Source organism: Salvelinus fontinalis, chromosome 11, assembly GCF_029448725.1.
Source record: "Salvelinus fontinalis isolate EN_2023a chromosome 11, ASM2944872v1, whole genome shotgun sequence".
NCBI classification, from domain to species: domain Eukaryota; kingdom Metazoa; phylum Chordata; class Actinopteri; order Salmoniformes; family Salmonidae; genus Salvelinus; species Salvelinus fontinalis.
In genome coordinates this window covers 11,026,276-11,045,440 of record NC_074675.1, presented here as the reverse complement: position 1 = coordinate 11,045,440, position 19,165 = coordinate 11,026,276, and the positions used below count along the sequence as shown (strand labels likewise).

The 19,165-nt window shown below is 45.9% G+C and overlaps 1 protein-coding gene and 1 pseudogene across 1 annotated transcript; one reads left to right on the top strand and one right to left on the bottom strand.

Annotated features, from left to right (window-relative positions):
- The first annotated feature begins 136 nt into the window (after nt 1-136).
- LOC129865014 (PCNA-interacting partner-like) lies at nt 137-16,441 on the top strand (annotated as a pseudogene).
- LOC129865013 (pro-MCH 2-like) lies at nt 16,082-17,787 on the bottom strand. The gene is made up of 3 exons (XM_055937413.1): nt 17,449-17,787; nt 16,622-16,763; nt 16,082-16,278 (listed from the first exon to the last, which is right to left on the bottom strand). Exons 1-3 carry the CDS (start codon nt 17,689-17,691, stop codon nt 16,229-16,231), a joined length of 435 nt encoding a protein of 144 aa, XP_055793388.1. The 5' UTR covers nt 17,692-17,787; the 3' UTR covers nt 16,082-16,228.
- Nucleotides 17,788-19,165: the final 1,378 nt, after the last annotated feature.

The window sequence follows — 19,165 nt, the reverse complement described above, 5'->3', positions numbered from 1 at the left end:
TATTTAGCAGAATTTAAAAAATGTCAACGCATCAGCTGCTGGTGCATTGGCTACGTGGGTGAATAATGTATTTTGGCGATACGCGCACTACATCCTTATCCCTGTTTGAGGATATAACGTTTGTTTAGGTAAGTATGTGTTTAATGGTGTTTTATTTTTTCACTAGCTACCAGCAACCTACATCTGTATTGTTGTAGGTTTTATATCCACTTTAATTAACGTTAAACATTTTAACTAATACATTGTTATAAGCCGTCATACAGTACTTTGTTTGTATTAGTTACATTGCCGTTTTGAGGGTTTCAGTACATATAACTAAACAGTCTTGTTTATCATCTTCACAGAGACAATGGCGACTTTAGAGGACAGTCTGAAGACAATATTGAGAACCTTCAGGCGTGAGAAAGCCCCCAACCTCTCCCAGGCGAGAATCCCACCGGGTTCTTGAGTCAGAGGACTACCATCCACAGGGCAGATGGAATGTTGATGGTTCTACAGCTGGCTATTGCAGAGGTCAATAAACAGGTACAACTGGTAACATTTTATAAGCTATGAATCCCTCACTGTGGCAAGTGGCCTACAGCAGTTTCACAGGGCCCCTGCAAGACTGAGAAGCCCCCAACCTCTCCAAAATAGTTTTTAAAAAGAAATGTGTGGGGGGGGGGGGGGTCTGTTAACTTACTAGAATTCTACACTTTATGCCATGGGGCAAAGGAAAAGGGTGGTTTTTATAGCTACTCATGCCATTCTGCAATGAGGCTGAGAATTTGTCATTTTTAAAGCTGATTTCCTGCTATTCTACACATTTTGTCATGAGGCTGAGATTTTTTGTTGTTGCAGTTTTACAGCTAATTTCCTGTTATTCTTAGCATATTTGATATGGCTTATAACGTGTTAATATTCTATTGGGGACCATGTATATGCTACAATATCAGTACTTGTTGCATTTACAACTTGTCTAAGTCCTAGCATCTACTGATTTCAACTAGTTTATAGCTGTGGATTGACTGCATTGTTTGACTGTAATAGTGGCAGTTCATTTTTTAAATATTTATTTTACGGAATCATTCATCTAAATCTGGCTAGCTAACAAACAACATACAGTGCATACATTTTTCTCATTCATTATTTTACACCATCTTATCACAGCACTGGTAAACCATGGTTGACCAACTCCCTGACCTAAATGGCTGGTCTTTATCCCATCAGAAGAAGCTTCATGTCCATTCTGGTGTACCATTCTTGCATACCCGTAGGCCCCCCAAGCCTGCTGTGGTACGCAAGTGACTGTGGTCCTAACAGACACTGGGATCAAAGCCATAACATTTAGTGACAACACATTTTGGAGTTACGCCATTAAGGCAATGAGTTTATCTGCACCCCTATTATAGCCATTTGGGCCTGGTTTCCCCTGATCACATGGTCAGGAAAGACTCCTGACCCTATAATAATAACATCATTTGTCCCACCAGACTGTATGGGAGGATAATTCACCATTAACTATGCATTCTGATTCCCTTCACAGACAGCAGTCATGGCTTTAAGCCATCTGCTTTTGCTCTCTTCTGACAGTAGAGTGGAGAGTTCAGTGTTGCCCTGAGCGACGTCCTGATGGCCTGGAAACACTTACTATTAGACAAACTTCAACTGCCCCTTGACAATGACTCTTCCTGACCAGAGAACTATGACATCATCAGGAAAGAATACAACGCCTTTCTGAAGCGCACCAACACTATGGACCTGATTGATATCCACTCTATGTACAAACAGCTGAGGGTTGATCTGGACCCTGAGGAGCCTCTGAGCTCAGTAAGTATTAGGCCTGCTTGAAACTAGGATGATGGACCATGATTGGAAGTTTTAGTCAACTGTTTGATATAGTCTCAAAGTCCAGTTACGCTAACTGCCAAATCTGTGTTCACGTTGTTGACAAGGTCCAGCTGTTCCAGTTTCTGTCCAGTAACATGGAGACCTATGAGGTGAGGGATTCCCTGTCCCAGGTCCCCTCGACTCCATCAAGCAAGTCAAAGTCATGCAGCACACAGGTAAACGGATATGTCATAAGCATGTATGAACATGTCAGCATAGTGTAAGCAAACTGACTCCCATTCTCTCCTCACATAAGAGGAGGTGGTTTGGCCAGAATATTAAATGTTACATTGGCTCATATCGTTGTGCAACCAAGGTACTTTCTTTCCCTGTTCCCTCTCATTTTCCCAGTCAGCCTGGCAAGCCTTTCATTCTCTCTTAGCTTTTCCATTCTTTCTCAGGCACTGGAATCTGTCTCGCTCTTATTAACAGGAACTTTAAATCATATCACTCAGATTTAAGAGCGAAATGTGAATTAAATTACCGGGCAGATGTTTTAAAACGCAACAGACATTGTGGGCTAGGACATGCGCTGCTCTCTCCAGGCTGCTGCCCTGTCAACTGTCTGATTTATGAGTGGGTAGAATACGGGTTGCTACTGTAATACTGCCTGGGGATGACAAGGTTTTTGAAATGTTGGTTTGGGTTGAAGATGGTGTTCTGACTGTAAATTGGGCCGTGTGTGTGTAGTTTGTGGCATCGGCTGTTGTTTTTAAAGGCTGGTAAATCTCCAATAGGTAGGAAAAGTGGTGAGGAGGGTCTTCTGCTCCTATCTGGATCAGCTGGTCAACTCCAAGAATGACATGGCCCTAGTGCACACCATTGACACCTGTAGCAGATCGCTCGGACGCATAGCCTTTACTGACCTGACGCGTGAAGCACGGAGCAAGAACATGTCACTCTTCTTGGTAAGAATGACAAATTGGCCTCTACTCTTTCCATGTCTGTTTCCTATCATTACACTGACATATGGGTTTAGCCAATGAATGTTAACGACATGACAATCATATGGTCTCGTAATGTTAATCATCTATATATTGCAGTCTGTGACATCATTTGTGAGAGCGGTCCAGCTGGGAGGAAAGGGCTATGCCCCCACTGAGTCTGACCTGAGGAAACATGTTAAAGGCCTGTCAGACTTTGTCCATTTCACAGACAATCTGGAGGAGATATTGGGAGACAACCCTAACCCAAGGTACTCAACCAGCTGGGTTGTATTCATTAGTGCACATTGTAGCAAAATGTTTTGGAATGGAAGGTAAAAACCAACCTTTATTAATGGATATGTTTATGTACTGTAGTCCCTCCTGGTTTGTCTGTTTTCTTCTGCTTGGTGCCTAATGAATACCACCCTGGCCTGGCAGACTCCGTCTCTGCTTACCCTTGTCATCAAATCCCACCTGCCTATTGCTGTGTACAGATCTGATTTTCCCCTAATGACTTCTGCTCCAGGTTCTCATGATAACATGTGAATTACTAAAACATGTTTATCTCGGCTACATCAAAGGAAAATTGACTAAAAGTAAAAAGATAATATGTTCCTTCCTTTGTTTGATTACTTAGTTAAATTATCATCAAACTTTAAGATTTCCTTGATCACTTTCATGGCCTGTGTATAATTGCAGATTGATTCAGGTTTTCTCCATCAAGCGTTTGGCAGTGCCACAAATGTGGTTAAGAGATTGTTTGGTCATTTGATGAAAACGTGTGGACTGCACTTTGATCTAAAGCAATGGGAGAAGCCATGCTGTGTCACAACAAGGCCTCATTTCCCCTGAATTCCAGTAGCAACTACAGCGCTAGATGATTGACACCTTGGCACTCAGATATATAGCTGTAGAGTCCATGATATTGGATGTATTGTCCCAGTTCCCTCATAGCAGGGGCCTTCTGGGTGTTTATGACTGAGGATTTTCTCCCTGCTCTGCTGTGGTGCCTCTCTGATGGGACACTGGACTGATCTGATGCCAGAATGGCTCTTTCAACAGCCTGCACCCCTACCTCCCCCTTCACACCCTCAGTGGAGTACTGTATTTCCACACACAAACACCTTCTCTGAAGGGTTCGGGGCCTCTTGTTCAGCTAACATCTGGTATCCCAGATGATTCTCTTCCAGAGACTCACTCCCCTCATAATAGCTGGGTCAGGGAATCTAGCCTGCTCCTTCTCCACCCCACCTTGCTACAGTGTTGACACTTGCTGCTCTTTTCACACACCCCAATAATGTTGCAGTCACTTCATGGTCAGTGGTGAATGAATAAGTAAAGGTGAAATAAAAAAGTGATGAGTGAACCCTTAGAAAAAGGGAGCGTCTTTATCATCTTTCTACTCGAGGCCTATAAGTAGAAGGCTGCTTGACTTGTCTTCTTAATAGATTTGATAATTACATGTGTTTTATTATATTTTATGTACACCTGTTTTTCTCAGTATTGCTGGCATTCGTCTGGTGACCAGTATCAGGGCAGCTCTGTTGAAGGGGCGGGCCAGTGGAGACGTTGTGTATGCTGCAGCTGACGAGACCGCTCAGATCCACCTGTCCCACAGACTGCAGTCGGCTAGTGGGACAGGGATCAGCCCAGCCAGGGTATGACACCTTTCTGGGCCAACGGATCCAACCTCTCTCAGCCTACATGTGTATGTCAAGGCCCTTTTTGTTTGATCCACATTAACGCCATCATCTTAACACTATATGGTTTTGTGTATATCCTCTTCAGCCTAGATACCATGCTATTAACCACACCACTGCTTATGGAGGTCGGGAGACTGAAGGTCCTGATAGCATTGCTGGATGAAGATGCTTTGTCACCGCCCTGCAGGAACAAGGCTGTCTTACTCTGCGGATCAGGCTGTCCTCAGTGGGGAGGAGGGGACCTGCATACTCACACTGTTCCGGTAAGTCTCATCTCGTGCGCACACACACTAATCAAAGCTTAATATGCTAATAATTCATAGGTTTTCACAGCCTCTCTAACCCCTAACTCATAAACAGCTGCTTTCAGTCTGATTGCTTCTGTGTCCTCAGATCTCCTGAGGTTCCCACTGGCTCTTCTCCAAAACCCCTGCAGTCCCGCGTCCAGGAGCGACAAGATCAACTCAAACCCAAGGTACACACAGCCCGCCCACCCTCCAAGTAGGACCAGGAGACCCAAATACGAAACATCGAATCAGATGTCCGAACATTGAAAAATAATGTCTTTACGTTCTGTACTTTCTCCCCGGTATTGTATTATTTATTTGCTCAGTTGACGCCCCTCATCTTATAACTGGCTTCTACACATTCACATTTGTACAGCTGTGTTTTTGCTCCCAGCGTTAATCCAGTGTGTTGCTCTGAGTTGAGTCTGGGGTATAAAACTACTCCTCTACAATCAGGGATTCAACCCGGCAACCTTCCAGTGACACATTTTGTTATGCTTATCAACAGGGCTCCACCCTCTTGGTTTGATAAGTAGCTGGTCAGAAGATGCTCTACTCTTCTGTTTTTGTCAATCCCTCTGAGGGTTTGCCTGTTTACTGTGGTCATTGTATAGCATCCCTGTAACGGCTGTCTAATGCCTCCTCCTCGAATGAGGAGGAGGAGTAAGGGTTGGACCAAAACGCAGCGTTATATGCAGACATAATTTATATTTATTGAAGACAAGACGAACACGAAAAACACTTGGAAAATTACAAAACAACAAAACGACGTAGACAGACCTGAACTTGAGAACTTACATAAACACGAAGAACGCACGAACAGGTAAGACTAGCCGAACGAACAAACAAAACAGTCCCGTGTGGTGCAACAGACACAGACACAGGAAGAATCACCCACCAACAAACATTGAGAACAGCCTACCTTAATATGGTTCTCAATCAGAGGAAACGTCAAACACCTGCCTCTAATTGAGAACCATATCAGGCAACACATTTAACCCAACATAGAAACACATAACATAGACTACCCACCCAGCTCACGTCCTGACCAACTAAACAAAGTAAAACAAAGGCAAATAAGGTCAGGAACGTGACAGTACCCCCCCCCCCCCCCCAAGATGCGGACTCCGGCCGCAAAACTGAACCTCAAGGGGAGGGTCTGGGTGGGCATCTGTCCACGGTGGCGCAGGCCGAGGATACCACTCCACCATTGTCTTTGTCCCCCTCCTTAGCATCCTTTGAGTGGCGATCCTCGCCCCCGACCCTGGTCTAGGAACCTTAACACAGGTTCCCCCTAAATAGCTCAGGACAGAGAGGTAGCTCAGGACAGAGAGGTAGCTCAGGACAGAGGGGCAACTCTGGACTACTGGCAGCTCCGGGCTGAGGGGCAGCTCCGGGCTGAGGGGAAACTCATGACTGGAGGGCTCTGGCGGATCCTGGCTGGCTGGCTGGCTCTGGCGGATCCTAGCTGGCTGGCTCTAGCGGATCCTGGCTGGCTCTGGAAGATCCTGGCTGGCTCTGGCTGCTCATGGCTGGCTGGCAGCTCTGGCTGCTCATGGCTGGCGGCTCTGGCTGCTCATGGCTGGCTGGCGGCTCTGGCTGCTCCTGTCTGGCGGAAGGCTCTGGCTGCTCCTGTCTGGCGGAAGGCTCTGAAGGCTCATGACAGACGGGCGGCTTTGAAAGCTCAGTACAGACGGGCAGTTCATGCGGCGCTTGGCAGACGGACAGCTCAGACGGCGTTGAGCAGACGGGCAGTTCAGGCGCCGTTGGGCAGTTCAGGCGCCGTTGGGCAGGCGCGCAGTTCAGGCGCCGTTGGGCAGACTCTGGCCGGCTGAGGCGCACTGTAGGCCTGGTGCGTGGTGCCGGAACTGGAGGTACCGGGCTAAGGACACGCACCTTCAGGCTAGTGCGAGGAGCAGCAACAGGACGCACAGGACTCTGGAGGCTTAGTGCGTGGTGTAGGCACTGGTGGTACTGGGCTGGAGACACGCACCACAGGGCTAGTGCGTGGAGGAGGAACAGGGCTCTGGAGACGTACAGGAGGCTTGGTGTGTGGTGCCGGAACTGGTGGTACTGGGCTGGGGCGGGGACGTGGCGCCGGATATACCGGACCATGCAGGCGTACTGGCTACCTTGAGCACTGAGCCTGCCCAACCTTACCTGGTTGTATGCTCCCCGTAGCCCGCCCAATGCGGGGAGGTGGAATAACCCGCACTGGGCTGTGTATGCGAACCGGGGAAACCATGCGTAAGGCTGGTGCCATGTATGCCGGCCCGAGGAGACGCACTGGTGGCCAGATGCGTTGGGCCGGCTTCATGACATCCGGCTCAATACTCAATCTAGCCCTGCCTGTGCGGGGAGGTGGAATAACCCGCACCGGGCTATGCACACGTACAGGAGACACCGTGCGCTCTACCGCATAACACGGTGTCTGCCCGTACTCTCGCTCTCCCTGGTAAGCTCGGGGAGTTGGCGCAGGTCTCCTACCTGTCTTCGCCACACTCCCTTGTAGCCTCCCCCCAATAAATTTTTGGGCTTGACTCACAGGTTTCCAGCCTCGCTTCCGTGCTGCCTCCTCATACCACCGCCTCTCGGCTTTAGCTGCCTCCGGCTCTTCACGAGGACGGCGATATTCTCCTGGCTGTGCCCATGGATCTTTTCCGTCCAATATTTCCTCCCATGTCCATGAATCCTGCGATCGCTGTTGCTTTCTCCCACGCCGCTTGGTCCTTTGTTGGTGGGTGATTCTGTAACGGCTGTCTAATGCCTCCTCCTCAGATGAGGAGGAGGAGTAAGGGTTGGACTAAAACGCAGCGTTGTATGCAGACATAATTGATATTTATTGAAGACAAGACGAACACGAAAAACACTTGGAAAATTACAAAACAACAAAACGACGTAGACAGACCTGAACTTGAGAACTTACATAAACACGAAGAACGCACGAACAGGTAAGACTAGCCAAACGAACGAACAAACGAAACAGTCCCGTGTGGTGCAACAGACACAGGAACAATCACCCACCAACAAATAGTGAGAACAGCCTACCTTAATATGGTTCTCAATCAGAGGAAACGTCAAAGACCTGCCTCTAATTGAGAACCATATCAGGCAACACATTTAACCCAACACAGAAACACATAACATAGACTACCCACCCAGCTCACGTCCTGACCAACTGAACAAAGTAAAACAATGAAAACACAAAACAGAACTTTTTGGTCCTTTAAAAATACAGTTTTTTAAAGGATACAGGTTGTCTGCTGTAGCTTAGAGAAAAAAATAAATGTGACTCTGGATGACAACATGTTTGTTTCCAACATTGGGGCTCTTTTCCTGAAGTGAAATCCGCTTCATGTTTGTTTTTTTCCTTGCCACGATACTAACGAGTATCGTGATACTGGTATCGGCCCAAATTATCGGGATGTAAACGGATTGATATAACCAGCGGATGTGGATAGATTCTCAGTTCATAGTGTGGGCTTATCGACTTGCCTCAGTGTACATGTTTGCTGTTTTGACTATGCGCGTGTAGAATTGAGACCTGGTGCAAACATGCTGTGCTCGTCAATACCTCCCGGGTGGCGTAGTGGTCTAGGGCACTGCATCGCAGTGCTAGCTGCGCCACCAGAGTCTCTGGGTTCGCGCCCAGGCTCTGTCGCAGCCAGCCGCAACCGGGAGGTCCGTGGGGCGACGCACAATTGGCATAGCATCGTCCGGGTTAGGGAGGGTTTGGCCGGTAGGGATATCCTTGTCTCAGTATGTAAAATGTATGCACTCTACTGTAAGTCGCTCTGGATAAGAGCGTCTGCTAAATGACTAAAATGTAAATGTAAATAACAAGTATACCATTCCGCAAATACAACCTGGATGTAGAAACTGCTTACTCCTCTAAAACAATGACAGTTTGAGATTTAAAGGGGCTGGGTTGTTCTGTCTCTACATGAAAGACTGCTTGAACCCCTTTCAAACATGTGTGCTAAACACATTTTGTGGAAATGGGCTCCTTTATTTGATTGCGCTAGCAGATGTCACTTTAGCTCCCCACATTCTGGCCGTCTTCCTGTGAGTGCGCTGTAATGGTCCCTGGGCTGCTCACCGCTTCCTGAACTCGGCGGGCGGAAGCTTTCTGCATCCACTTCACTTTAAAGATGCCATATCAGTCACTTAACTCGACTAGTAAGGGAAACTTGAATGGTTGTTGTCTGCTGAATGTCTTTATCAACCCGGGCCCCTGTCCAATAGTTTCATCATACGCTGACGGCAGTCACCTGGCACACGTGCAGATAGTCACATTTTAGTTTTTGCATTGTGGTTCTTTTTTCCATGCTTTTGTGTCTGTTTCAGACAGATTAAACACAGCAAGTTAAGTGCGCTTAATGATGTATTGAATTGCATCATTTGGATGAATAGTATGATACATTATTGATTGACGTCTATGTGATAATTTGATCTCTGTAACAAGATGCCTTTCAATGCTTTGACTTATTCCTCTTCCCCATGAAATCAAAGCTGGCTCATCATAAGAGGAGCTGCCATAAGAACACAATGTGTCTGCCAACTTCTCACCTAATATCCTGATCTTGCAGGTGGGCTATTGGGCTTGTGTGCGTGCATTCAAAAACAAACACCAGACCCGAGAACAGAGCAATAGCTTGCACCTGCTGTTCCTTGAGGTCTCATCAGGATGGGCTTACCTTAGCCTGGCCAGGCCAACCAGTCTATAGAGGTTGTTTTAGGACAGCCTCAGAAGCGGTGCCCCCCCCCCCCCCTTATGTCATCCTCTCCCTGTAATAGAACTAGATGCTGCTCTTTCCACCTGCTATAATTGGATTACGTGTGAGCTGCATGTCAGGAGGACGTCATGTCAGTCTTTTACCTCTTTGCCTGCGTTATGTTCTCCCCTGTCTGTCATTATTTCTGGCTTTAGCGTGGTGTTTTTATTAGCATGTAACGACGGTACGTGTACATTTCATGCCTGGTGATCCAAGGGTTAAATGTTGTTTTAGGTGCTCTTTTGAGAAGTGATTTTGAGTTCTTTGAATAGCCTTCTCTCGGGGCTTTAATTTCCCCCCTTTGCTTTACAGTCCCACCCAGTTTTGCACACCGTTCTTTTTTCTCCACTGGATTCCTCCTTCCCTACTGCGGTTCTGCTGCTGGCCTGGAGGGAGAAATCCTTGAGTCGTGATAATCCCCAGCAGGCCTAGATCAAACAGGGGATAAAGGAGTGGATCAGCCAGGGCCCGGTTTCCCGATAGCGATGGAATTTAGGCTTACGGGTGTTTTTAACGATGCATCTTGCCTACAACGGCTAAATATGTAACATGCGTCTCCCAAAACACAACGCAGAGAGAAGGGTCGTGAAGTGCATCTTGGAGCATGTGTCGAGACTAATGGGAGCGCTGCTCTCGGATCCACTTTCAAATATTTCCTTTATTATAAAAAGTTATTTCACAATACTGACAACAGATCAGCTCTGAGAGATATTACCACCCACTGCTGCATAATTTGACGCGGCTTATTGTAATGCCTACCCAATAAAAATTCATTTAAATCGCAGATTTGGCACATTGTGCACATGATACAGTAGGCTACACACCATGCAATGTATTGCAATTATACAGAGTAGCCTACAAGTAGAAACATGTATATTTCAATGTTGTCTCGATTTTCATTTGTAGCATATTTTTATACATCGCTTGTTTGTCAATTGCAAAGACAACTTGGTATTTCTGTTATCCGTGGTCAGACGGATAAACCATGGGATTCTTTGTTTTGCGGGGATCTGTATATAAAGTGATGCGGGAGGGCAAAAAAGCATCTGACGCACTCAGCTTTTCTACGAGTGTGAGCCATGCGTTACATGCAGACCAGACCGCACACGTAGCGTCCGCGAGCGTCGCAAAATAAATTTAGAAACCCATGTTATTCAATTATTGCACCCACACTGCTTGCGTGCCCAAGGAGCGGCTGCAACACCAATGGCTAAAATAGATGTCGTTCCTATTTCTGACGCAGATCGCGCTGCAAATCCTGCCTCTCCCATCTCCTCATTGGTTTATAGAAGCAGGTATTAACGCTACTCCTACGAAGGTTCTAACGATGAATGTAGCCTTAAGATGCTTTTGAGAAACCGGTCCATGAGCCCTATACTACGTACGTGGTTTGAGACGTTAACGGGGTAACTTTGTTCAACTCGAGAGAGCCAGTTCCATTGCCAATTTTAGCATGTAAGTATTGGTGGGGCTAACTACCCCAATCGTTTTTTTAATGCATGCCAGCAAAGCCACCTCACAACACTAAACAATACATGAATTGCACTGTGACAAACGGTGCCCACAAACTGTTAGGGCCCACATAAAGCTTTCCCAACAGCAGAGCTTTCTTTTCAGCACCATGGAGTTAATCTTTACCACCACTACACCTGGATATCAGTGGAGCCTTGTCTGGCTGCGAAACAGTTCATTCAGCCTCATTTACTGCCTTTAAAAAAACATAGCTGATATGGCTGACTTGCTTAAACAAATGTGGTTTCTACTGACAATTGAGATGTTCAAACTATGGCATAAGGGAATGATGAGCGGATGAGGCAATCCGTAATTTTGAGTAAGACATTTAATGAGCGAGTTAAGACTGTAGTCTATTTCAGCACTTTTGAAAAGTACAGCGACACAATTCAGAACATGGGAAATTCTTACACTATTCACACTGTACACCATGACCTTTCCAAATATATTTTCCAAGTCAGAGTTTGTCTGAATTTCTCCCATTCTTCTCTCAAGCTCTGTCAGGTTGGATGGTGAGTGTCTCTGCACAGCTAGTTTCAGGTCTCTCCAGAGATGTTCGATCAGGTTCAAGTCCGGGCTCTGGCTGAGCCACTCGAGGACATTTAGAGACTTGTCATGAAGCCACTTCTGTGCTTTGCTCCGTTCATCTTTCCCTCAATCCTGACTAGTCTACCAGTCCCTGCTGCTGAAAAACATCCCCACGGCATGATGCTGCCACCACCATGCTTCACCGTACGGATTGTGCCAGGTTTCCTCCAGACATGACGCTTGGCATTCAGGCCAAAGAGTTTAATTTTGGTTTCATCAGACCAGAGAATCTTGTTTTTTTGTGGTCTGAGAGTCTTTAGGTGCCTTTTGGCAAACTCAAAGTGGGCTGTCCTGTGGCTTCTCCTGAGGAGTGGCTTCCACCTGGCCCCTCACCATAAAGGCCTGATTGGTGGAGTGCTGCAGAGATGGTTGTACTTCTGAACAACTTCTCCCATCTGCACAGAGGAACGCTGGAACTCTGTCAGAGTGACCATCAGGTTCTTGGTCACCTCCCAGACCAAGGTCTTTCTCCCCTGATTGCTCAGTTTGGTGGTTCCAAACTTCTTCCATTTAAAAATGATGGAGGCCACTGTGTTCTTGGGGACCTTCAATGCTTCAGAAATGTTTTGATACCCTTCCCCACATCTGTGCCTTGACGCAATCTTGTCTCTGAGCTCTATGGACAATTCCTTCAACCTCAGGGCTTGGTTTTAGCTCTGACGTGTGTGTGTGTCTTTCCAAATCATGTCCACAATCAATTGAATTTACCACAGGTGATGATCAATGGAAACAGGGTGCACCTGAGCTCAATGTTGAGTCTCATAGCAAAGGGTCTGAATACTTATGTAAACATGGTATTTGTTTTATTTTTTATAAATTTGCAAACATTTCTAAACCTGTTTTTTCGCTTTGTCATTATGGGGTATTGTGTGTAGATTGGTTAAAACTTTTTTTTTTATTAACTCTTAGAATAAGGCTGTAACAAAATGTGGAAAAAGTCGAGAGGTCATAATACTTTCCGAATGCACTGTATGGTTGATGAGTACCGATACGTTTTATCTTCGTATGACAAGGATTTGCCAGTAGATTGTCGACTTGATTCACGATTACTGCTTCCTAGCTAAGATTTTGAAAGTATGATTTTGACATGATCAGTCCAATCAAAGCTACGGTAGTTATGTCATTTTATCTGTGGCCAATGAACTTCAGCCTTCTTGGATGGGCACTTCTAATGCAAATCTATGGCAGCACCCAAGGTGCTTGAATTTTCGAGCTCTCCCGGTAGACTTTGATGTGGCTTTGATGTGGCATAGTGTCTCCATGAGTGACAACACTGAGCCTATCACGGCACAACCAGAGAAAATTACCAACACCTACGCTCTGTATTTTCCACTGGCCCAGCACCACAGAAAGCACTAGGCTGAAACGCCTGCATTTTGGAGCTGCCTTAATCAAGAAAGCAAAAAAGAGACTTCGTTTGTATGCGGCTTTAACTCCACGATACATTTTTTTTAAATATATATGTTTTTACATTGTTTGTGAACTGTTGTGACACTTATTGCCAAAATAACATGCAAAAAAACAAAATATTGTATTTTAGCTAACCAGGTGCAGCTCTGCCCCACCTGCCCTGAATGACAGGTCGCCACTGGCCAGTTTCACAAAAGTGCTCGCTCACCTTTAAGCCAGCTACATTTCTACAGCAACGAATACTTCAGAACTAACCTGATCCCAGGCAGGCAAACTCCATTTATCCTGAATGAAGCCACAGTTGAGGACCAATTAAATCAGATTCCCTCCCTCTCTCAAATATTGGGTCATCCCCTTAATTTGAGGAAGTCTACTGATTTAAAAATATTTGATTGATCAAATGTTTGTTAAAAGAATGCCTCAAATTACAGGTATCCTAGTGGTTAAGAGCGTTGGGCCAATAACCGAAAGGTCGCTAGTTTGACTCCCCGAGCCAACTTGGTGAAAAAGCTGTCGCGCCTTTGAGCAAGGCACCCTAATTGGGTCTGGATAAGAGCGTCTGCTAAATGACAAATGTTAAATTTCACATTAGTAATTACAATGCATTTGAAACTTCACGCAGAGTAAAACTTGTATATGATGTAATGCTATTTTATCAATAGGAGTGTGTGGGGGGGTGCTTGTGCATTGATAAGCACAGTAAAACTATATTTCAAAAACACTGCACTTCAAGCCTATTTCACACCATCGCCTGTGGAATTTGCAATGACTTTTCATTCATTTTGATTTCAGCAGAAATTAAAGTGTGGCACTGACTCGCCCATGGATTAAGGTTTCGGCATTGTCTCGATGAAGAGTTTGGCGTTTGACTAGCCATGTGCGACATGCATGTGCAGTTACGGCGGACAAGCAATATACACTGTTGTAGTATGGAGGAAACCTGAGAATGTGAAGTTAACTGAAGCTGGCTAGATTTAGAAAAACCTGAGTAGCTCTAGCTTCAATCATAGTATACTCCTGGGGCTGCTGCGATCGTGGGCCCTGGAGATCAGACTCACTACTTTTTAAAAATCTTTTTTTGTATTTTAATGGGCTTCTATGTTCATTGTCTAATGGCGGCTTGGCTGATAAATTGTGACGTAATGAAGTTTTTCCTCCAGAACATGCAACAAAATTGTTTAGATTAACAAGCCTGTTCCTGGAGAGCTACCATCTTGTATGTTCACTCCAACCCTAATCTAGCGCACCTGACCCTAATAATTAGCTGTTTTATAAGCTGAATCCGGTTGGTTAAAACTGGGGTTGGATCGAAAACCTACAGGAGGGTACCTCTCCAGGAACAGGGTTGGAGAGCCGTGACAGTTTCTCTTTATTTTTTTTTAGTCCAGAGAGCGAACCATCCGATCTCAGTTTGCCTGCACGTACCAGGACGACTTGGAGCTGCCCCTCAACCGAGTCCTGGACTTCCCCAGCATCGTCCAGGGCCCCACCTGTGTGCAACAGGCTCCCAAGCGGACCCTCACTACTGTGGAATCCACCTCTGCCCAGCTCCTCGACAGCAGAGGTAAAAAATGTCTAGTTGTGACATCATTCTCCCTTTTTCAGCAGAGACCTGTAACTGCATGTACTAATCTGCATGCATGCTGGTGAACTGCTCCAGATTTCCTCACATATAGTGCAGCGCAGCTACATACACACAACCCCCCCCCCCCCCCTTCAGGGATTGGCGTCTATTCCCTCTGACGCCACAGATTCGGATCGATGCCCAGACCCACCTTCCCAGCCCTGGCCTCGAACCCTGCCCAGTCCCAGCCCTGGGACTGGTACTTACGATCAACCTTTAAATGATTCCCCATTTTATAAAACCTGGCCGCCCCCACATCTGTAGTAAAAACCCAACATCCCCCCCCTCCCCCCTTCTTTCTGTGGGAATCCAGGCTCTGCGCCATCGGGTTACATGACAAATGTTCACTTTCAGCTCGCTAGAATAAACACTCTGGCTGTTAAACTGCAGGCTAACGTCAGCAATTTTATCAGGTTCTTTTTGTTTTTCCCCCCCACTTTTTCCTTCCTCTCTTATGTCAATTTTTTTCGCCCCCAATTGTTAAGCTCTATTTCTGTTTCCTCTCTCCAGTGGAGGTTTACCCAGAGGCTGGGAGGAAAGAGGCCCAGCGAGGAGGCACGACCCGGGGGGGTGCCACAGCGCTGGGGCCCAGGAGTGGAAATGATGCCCCGAGCAGCAGAGCAGGCGGGGGCGGTCTGAAGATCAACATCCAGACAGAAGGAAGCAGCAAGGCCTGTAAACGGAAGCTGGTGGATTGTAGCGAACATTGTGGGTTAGAGAACCAGCTCCCTCTGAAGAAACCCCCCACCACTGTAACATCAACCAAATTGTCAGGGAAGAATGGAGGGGCTAAAGCCCCAAGTAAGAAGAAACTGATTGCCGGACAGGGCAAGCTCACCAGCTTCTTCAGATTGTAAACTATTCATTATCGTGTTGAAGTAGAATGCAGTACTACTAATGTTGCTTTATTTAATCAACGGTCTGTCTTCTTTGAAGCTGAATGTTCCCGTAATCAATTGCACTTGTTTTTCCCCCAGTGGAGTTTGGCCTGATTTCAGAGGCTTTATTGTACTTTTTATTTATTTTTTGCCTCTGTTGTGCTTTCCAACAATTGACAGACATCATCATTTTGAAAGAAAGATCACCAGCTGTAGTGTGTCTGTGGGAGAGTGTAATGCAATGATGTAGAAGAGCTGTTGAGGCAATGTGGGAAGTCTGAGAGTGGTTGAAACCCAAGCAGATCTGTTTGATGGCCGATCTGCGGAGGCTTGGCCTGCAGTTTATCTCCCTCTAAGACAAAAGGCCCACCGCCAGACACTTCTCCTCTCTCACATGCATCTTCACTACTACTATCAGAAACAGTATAGAATGTCTTATTTTCTTCACCTGTACAATGGTGACTTTCCAAATGTAGCTATATTATGTGACCCAGAATTGACACGTACAATTGTTTTCAGGTTTTTCAAAACATTTTTAATAGTTTTATACATGTTTTGTGTTTTAAAACAATGCCACAGATGTAAGGAACAAATCAAGAAAGCGTATCGTGTTTTGCAGGAGATTGACAGACGGCAGTGTAGGATCCACCACACTCTTATGCTTGCGAACAGGGTCGGTACACTCGTCCTATCATGCATCGCAGCACTGGAGGGAATAAAATTGGAAGAATTGTAGTGATTTTTTTTTTTTAGCATTAACTGTTAATAGTGATGTCATAACCTTCAACAGTCTTCAGTTTGTTGCTTTTATGCGTCTGAAATGTAACACGTCTAGCTGATAAAACTCTTGTTCCAAGTAATGAATGGGATATCATGGTGAAAGTGTCAACACCCTCATTGATGGTTTTAATGCCAGTATCGTGTAATCAAGTCACCCATTTGACATGCTGAATGACGGTGACCTGGATCTTTCTAATGCGCACGATTGAACGGATACAGGAACCATAGAAGGAAAAATAACAAAAGGTTAGTCGCTGGTCGATACTTACTCTCAAGGTCGGCCTCCCTGCGCTCTACTTTCAGGCTATATTCAGCAGGAGAGTGATCTGTGCCTCGGTCGGGGAGGACAGGAAGGGCTCGGGAGAAAGCTGTGTTCATGCCACGTCTGGTGTGCCCTTTCAGTCCAATGTCCTGTGGGACAGAAGGCTAGGTCAATGTCTGGCAGGCTTCCATTAGTGGATCAGCCAGCCTCTACATTAGTATTCTCTGTCCACTGATGATTCTATTGCACAATCAGATTTGGTGAACCAAAGCCGAAGGTTATCTAGCTTGCATGATACAACAAAAATATAACAATACACATGAAAGGGCTATAGAATCCAATGTCAAAATTAATTGGACTTTGGGATGGTGTTTTTCTTTTCCATTCATTTGGGATTGATGCGTGCCATTTGCCAGATGGACATTTAAGAAGCGGCACAGATCTTCTGGGTCCCAAACCTCGGCCTCTGGAGGCTGGTCCTGAGCCAGGCCATATGAAACCTGTATCAGAGGGGCCCCAGTTATCCAGACATCTAATCTGCCAAAGTGGCTTTATAACCTCTCCTCATCGCTCTCTCCTTCTGTGCCATTACAGCAGAGATAACCATGTCCATGACTTGCATGACATACAGATGCCAGACAAACTGAATCACTCCACATGCCTGCCAAACCTTTGATGGAGCGGAGACAGTATCATAGATTTTCCCACTGTGGGAATCTAATCAAGATAAACACCTATCCTTTTCATCTTTGTTTGATGATGGCTCAAGTTTGAGCAAATGTAAAATGAGGAAGGTTAGTGTGATGATGGACATGGATGAAGGAAGATACTTACTGAAAGGATGATGATCTTTGTGTTGCCGTCGTCCTGTCCGTTGTCCAGGATGTGGTCCTGTCTGAACCTCGGGGCAGCCAGAGCGTCGTCGCTCATCATGTCTTCGCCTAGTATCGATCGCAGGCTCTCCTGCTCTGTCCTACCCTCGTCCAGCTTGCCTGTCGGTACAGCTAAGACAACCGAGCGGGTGTTAAACTCAGAGAACAGCACCAGTGTGAATATAACAGAGTATAGGGAGATCATGATTCCTACTATATTATCTTGGTCCTAACGGCCTTGCGAGGGTAATTGAGAGTGGACTTCAGTTGCGCTCACCTGTGATGACTGTTGATCAGCGGCTCATCAGGTCTTTTTATATCACGGAAAGCCAAAACAGTGGATTTTTTTTTACCATCATAACAAAGCCGTCAAATATGTGCGTAGAGGAGATTTGAAGTCTCCTGCTGAGCTTGCCCATGTCATCTTTGAAAAGGGTGACATGGCACAGGTCAAAGGTCATAGCCAATTTGTAAAGCAGCTTTGAATGCCCCTTTATGTAGTCTAATCAGAAGGGAGGGTAGGTGAATGATAGCTGGATTACTGTCAGGTGTAAGGACATGCTGGATTTGAAAGAGGGGGGCAACATCTTTTGCACAGTCATCTTCCCTCCTGTAGAGGGGTCTCCTCGGGCCCCTCAAAGATCATAGGTCTCAAATTGGTCTCACAAAGGTCTCACTTCTCAATGCTGTCCACTTTCAAAGGTGGAAAGTAAATGGTGGAACATATGCCTACTGTGCAATCTGAAAGAAACCAACAGATTGCCTACAGTGAGTTATCATCCCCGAACTACGTCAATGGCTACAGGCATCAATGCTCTGTGGGGAGAATATCATCCAGGGTGAACAGTCCTGGTATGAATAGAGGCTGGGTCACTAAGGTCATGTCATCAGACTTCAACAAGAGAATGAAAAGAGAATGAAAACAGAGACCCAGGTAGCATCAACCGAACTGGCCTATTGGTGATTGAGTATACACCCTTACCGGTTGGGTATTAGGTGGGAGGAAGTCCCTGACTTTTCTGACAACATAACCTAAAGGATACTCCAGGCGCTAGTTATAGGCTATGTAACAATAGTTTATTCTGTTCTGATCCCATGGTCACAGGTTAGGGAAAACTCTGGGTTCTAGTCATTAGAACCTTGAGTGATAGCTTCATTGCCCCAGGACTAGGCCCTGCCCACAATGAGAAGCCCACTGACTGCCATCTGTGGCTTACATGGCTGATCACCTCATGTTCACAAGGGTAATGGCTGTGAGTTTAGGGAAATGAGCATGGAAGAGTTTTACAAACCAATACTAAAGGCCTTGTTGACATAGCTCTCCCAAGCTCCTCTTCAGTTCAGTTAGGAAAACAGACAAGGGCTTACCTTATTAACATCACAGTAGCTACAGCAGAGGGATGGAGAAATGGGACATGAATAATAGGTATTGAACTCAGCTGAAGTGATTGTTCTTGGAGTTCACAACCTTTATTTTGTGAGTATTTTTGTTGGAGGCTGAGGGGCTCTAGTGAAGGACTGAACTGGTCCACAGGGGCCCGACTGTTCCAGGAGGAGCACAACTCACCCTGGGAGCTTCAAGATCTGTTGTTTTAACCTCGCTCTATCTATCTCTCTATCTCTCTCCCCTTTCTCCCCCTTTCACTCTCGCTCTCAATCTATCTCGCTCACTCCCTCAC

Coding starts and splice junctions, on each gene's coding strand:
- LOC129865013 (XM_055937413.1), bottom strand. CDS start 17,691: ATGATCTCCCTATACTCTGTTATATTCACACTGGTGCTGTTCTCTGAG. Junction 16,764..17,448: donor CAAAGATCATCATCCTTTCA/GTAAGTATCTTC, acceptor TCTGTCCCACAG/GACATTGGACTGAAAGGGCA. Junction 16,279..16,621: donor CAGGGAGGCCGACCTTGAGA/GTAAGTATCGAC, acceptor TATTCCCTCCAG/TGCTGCGATGCATGATAGGA.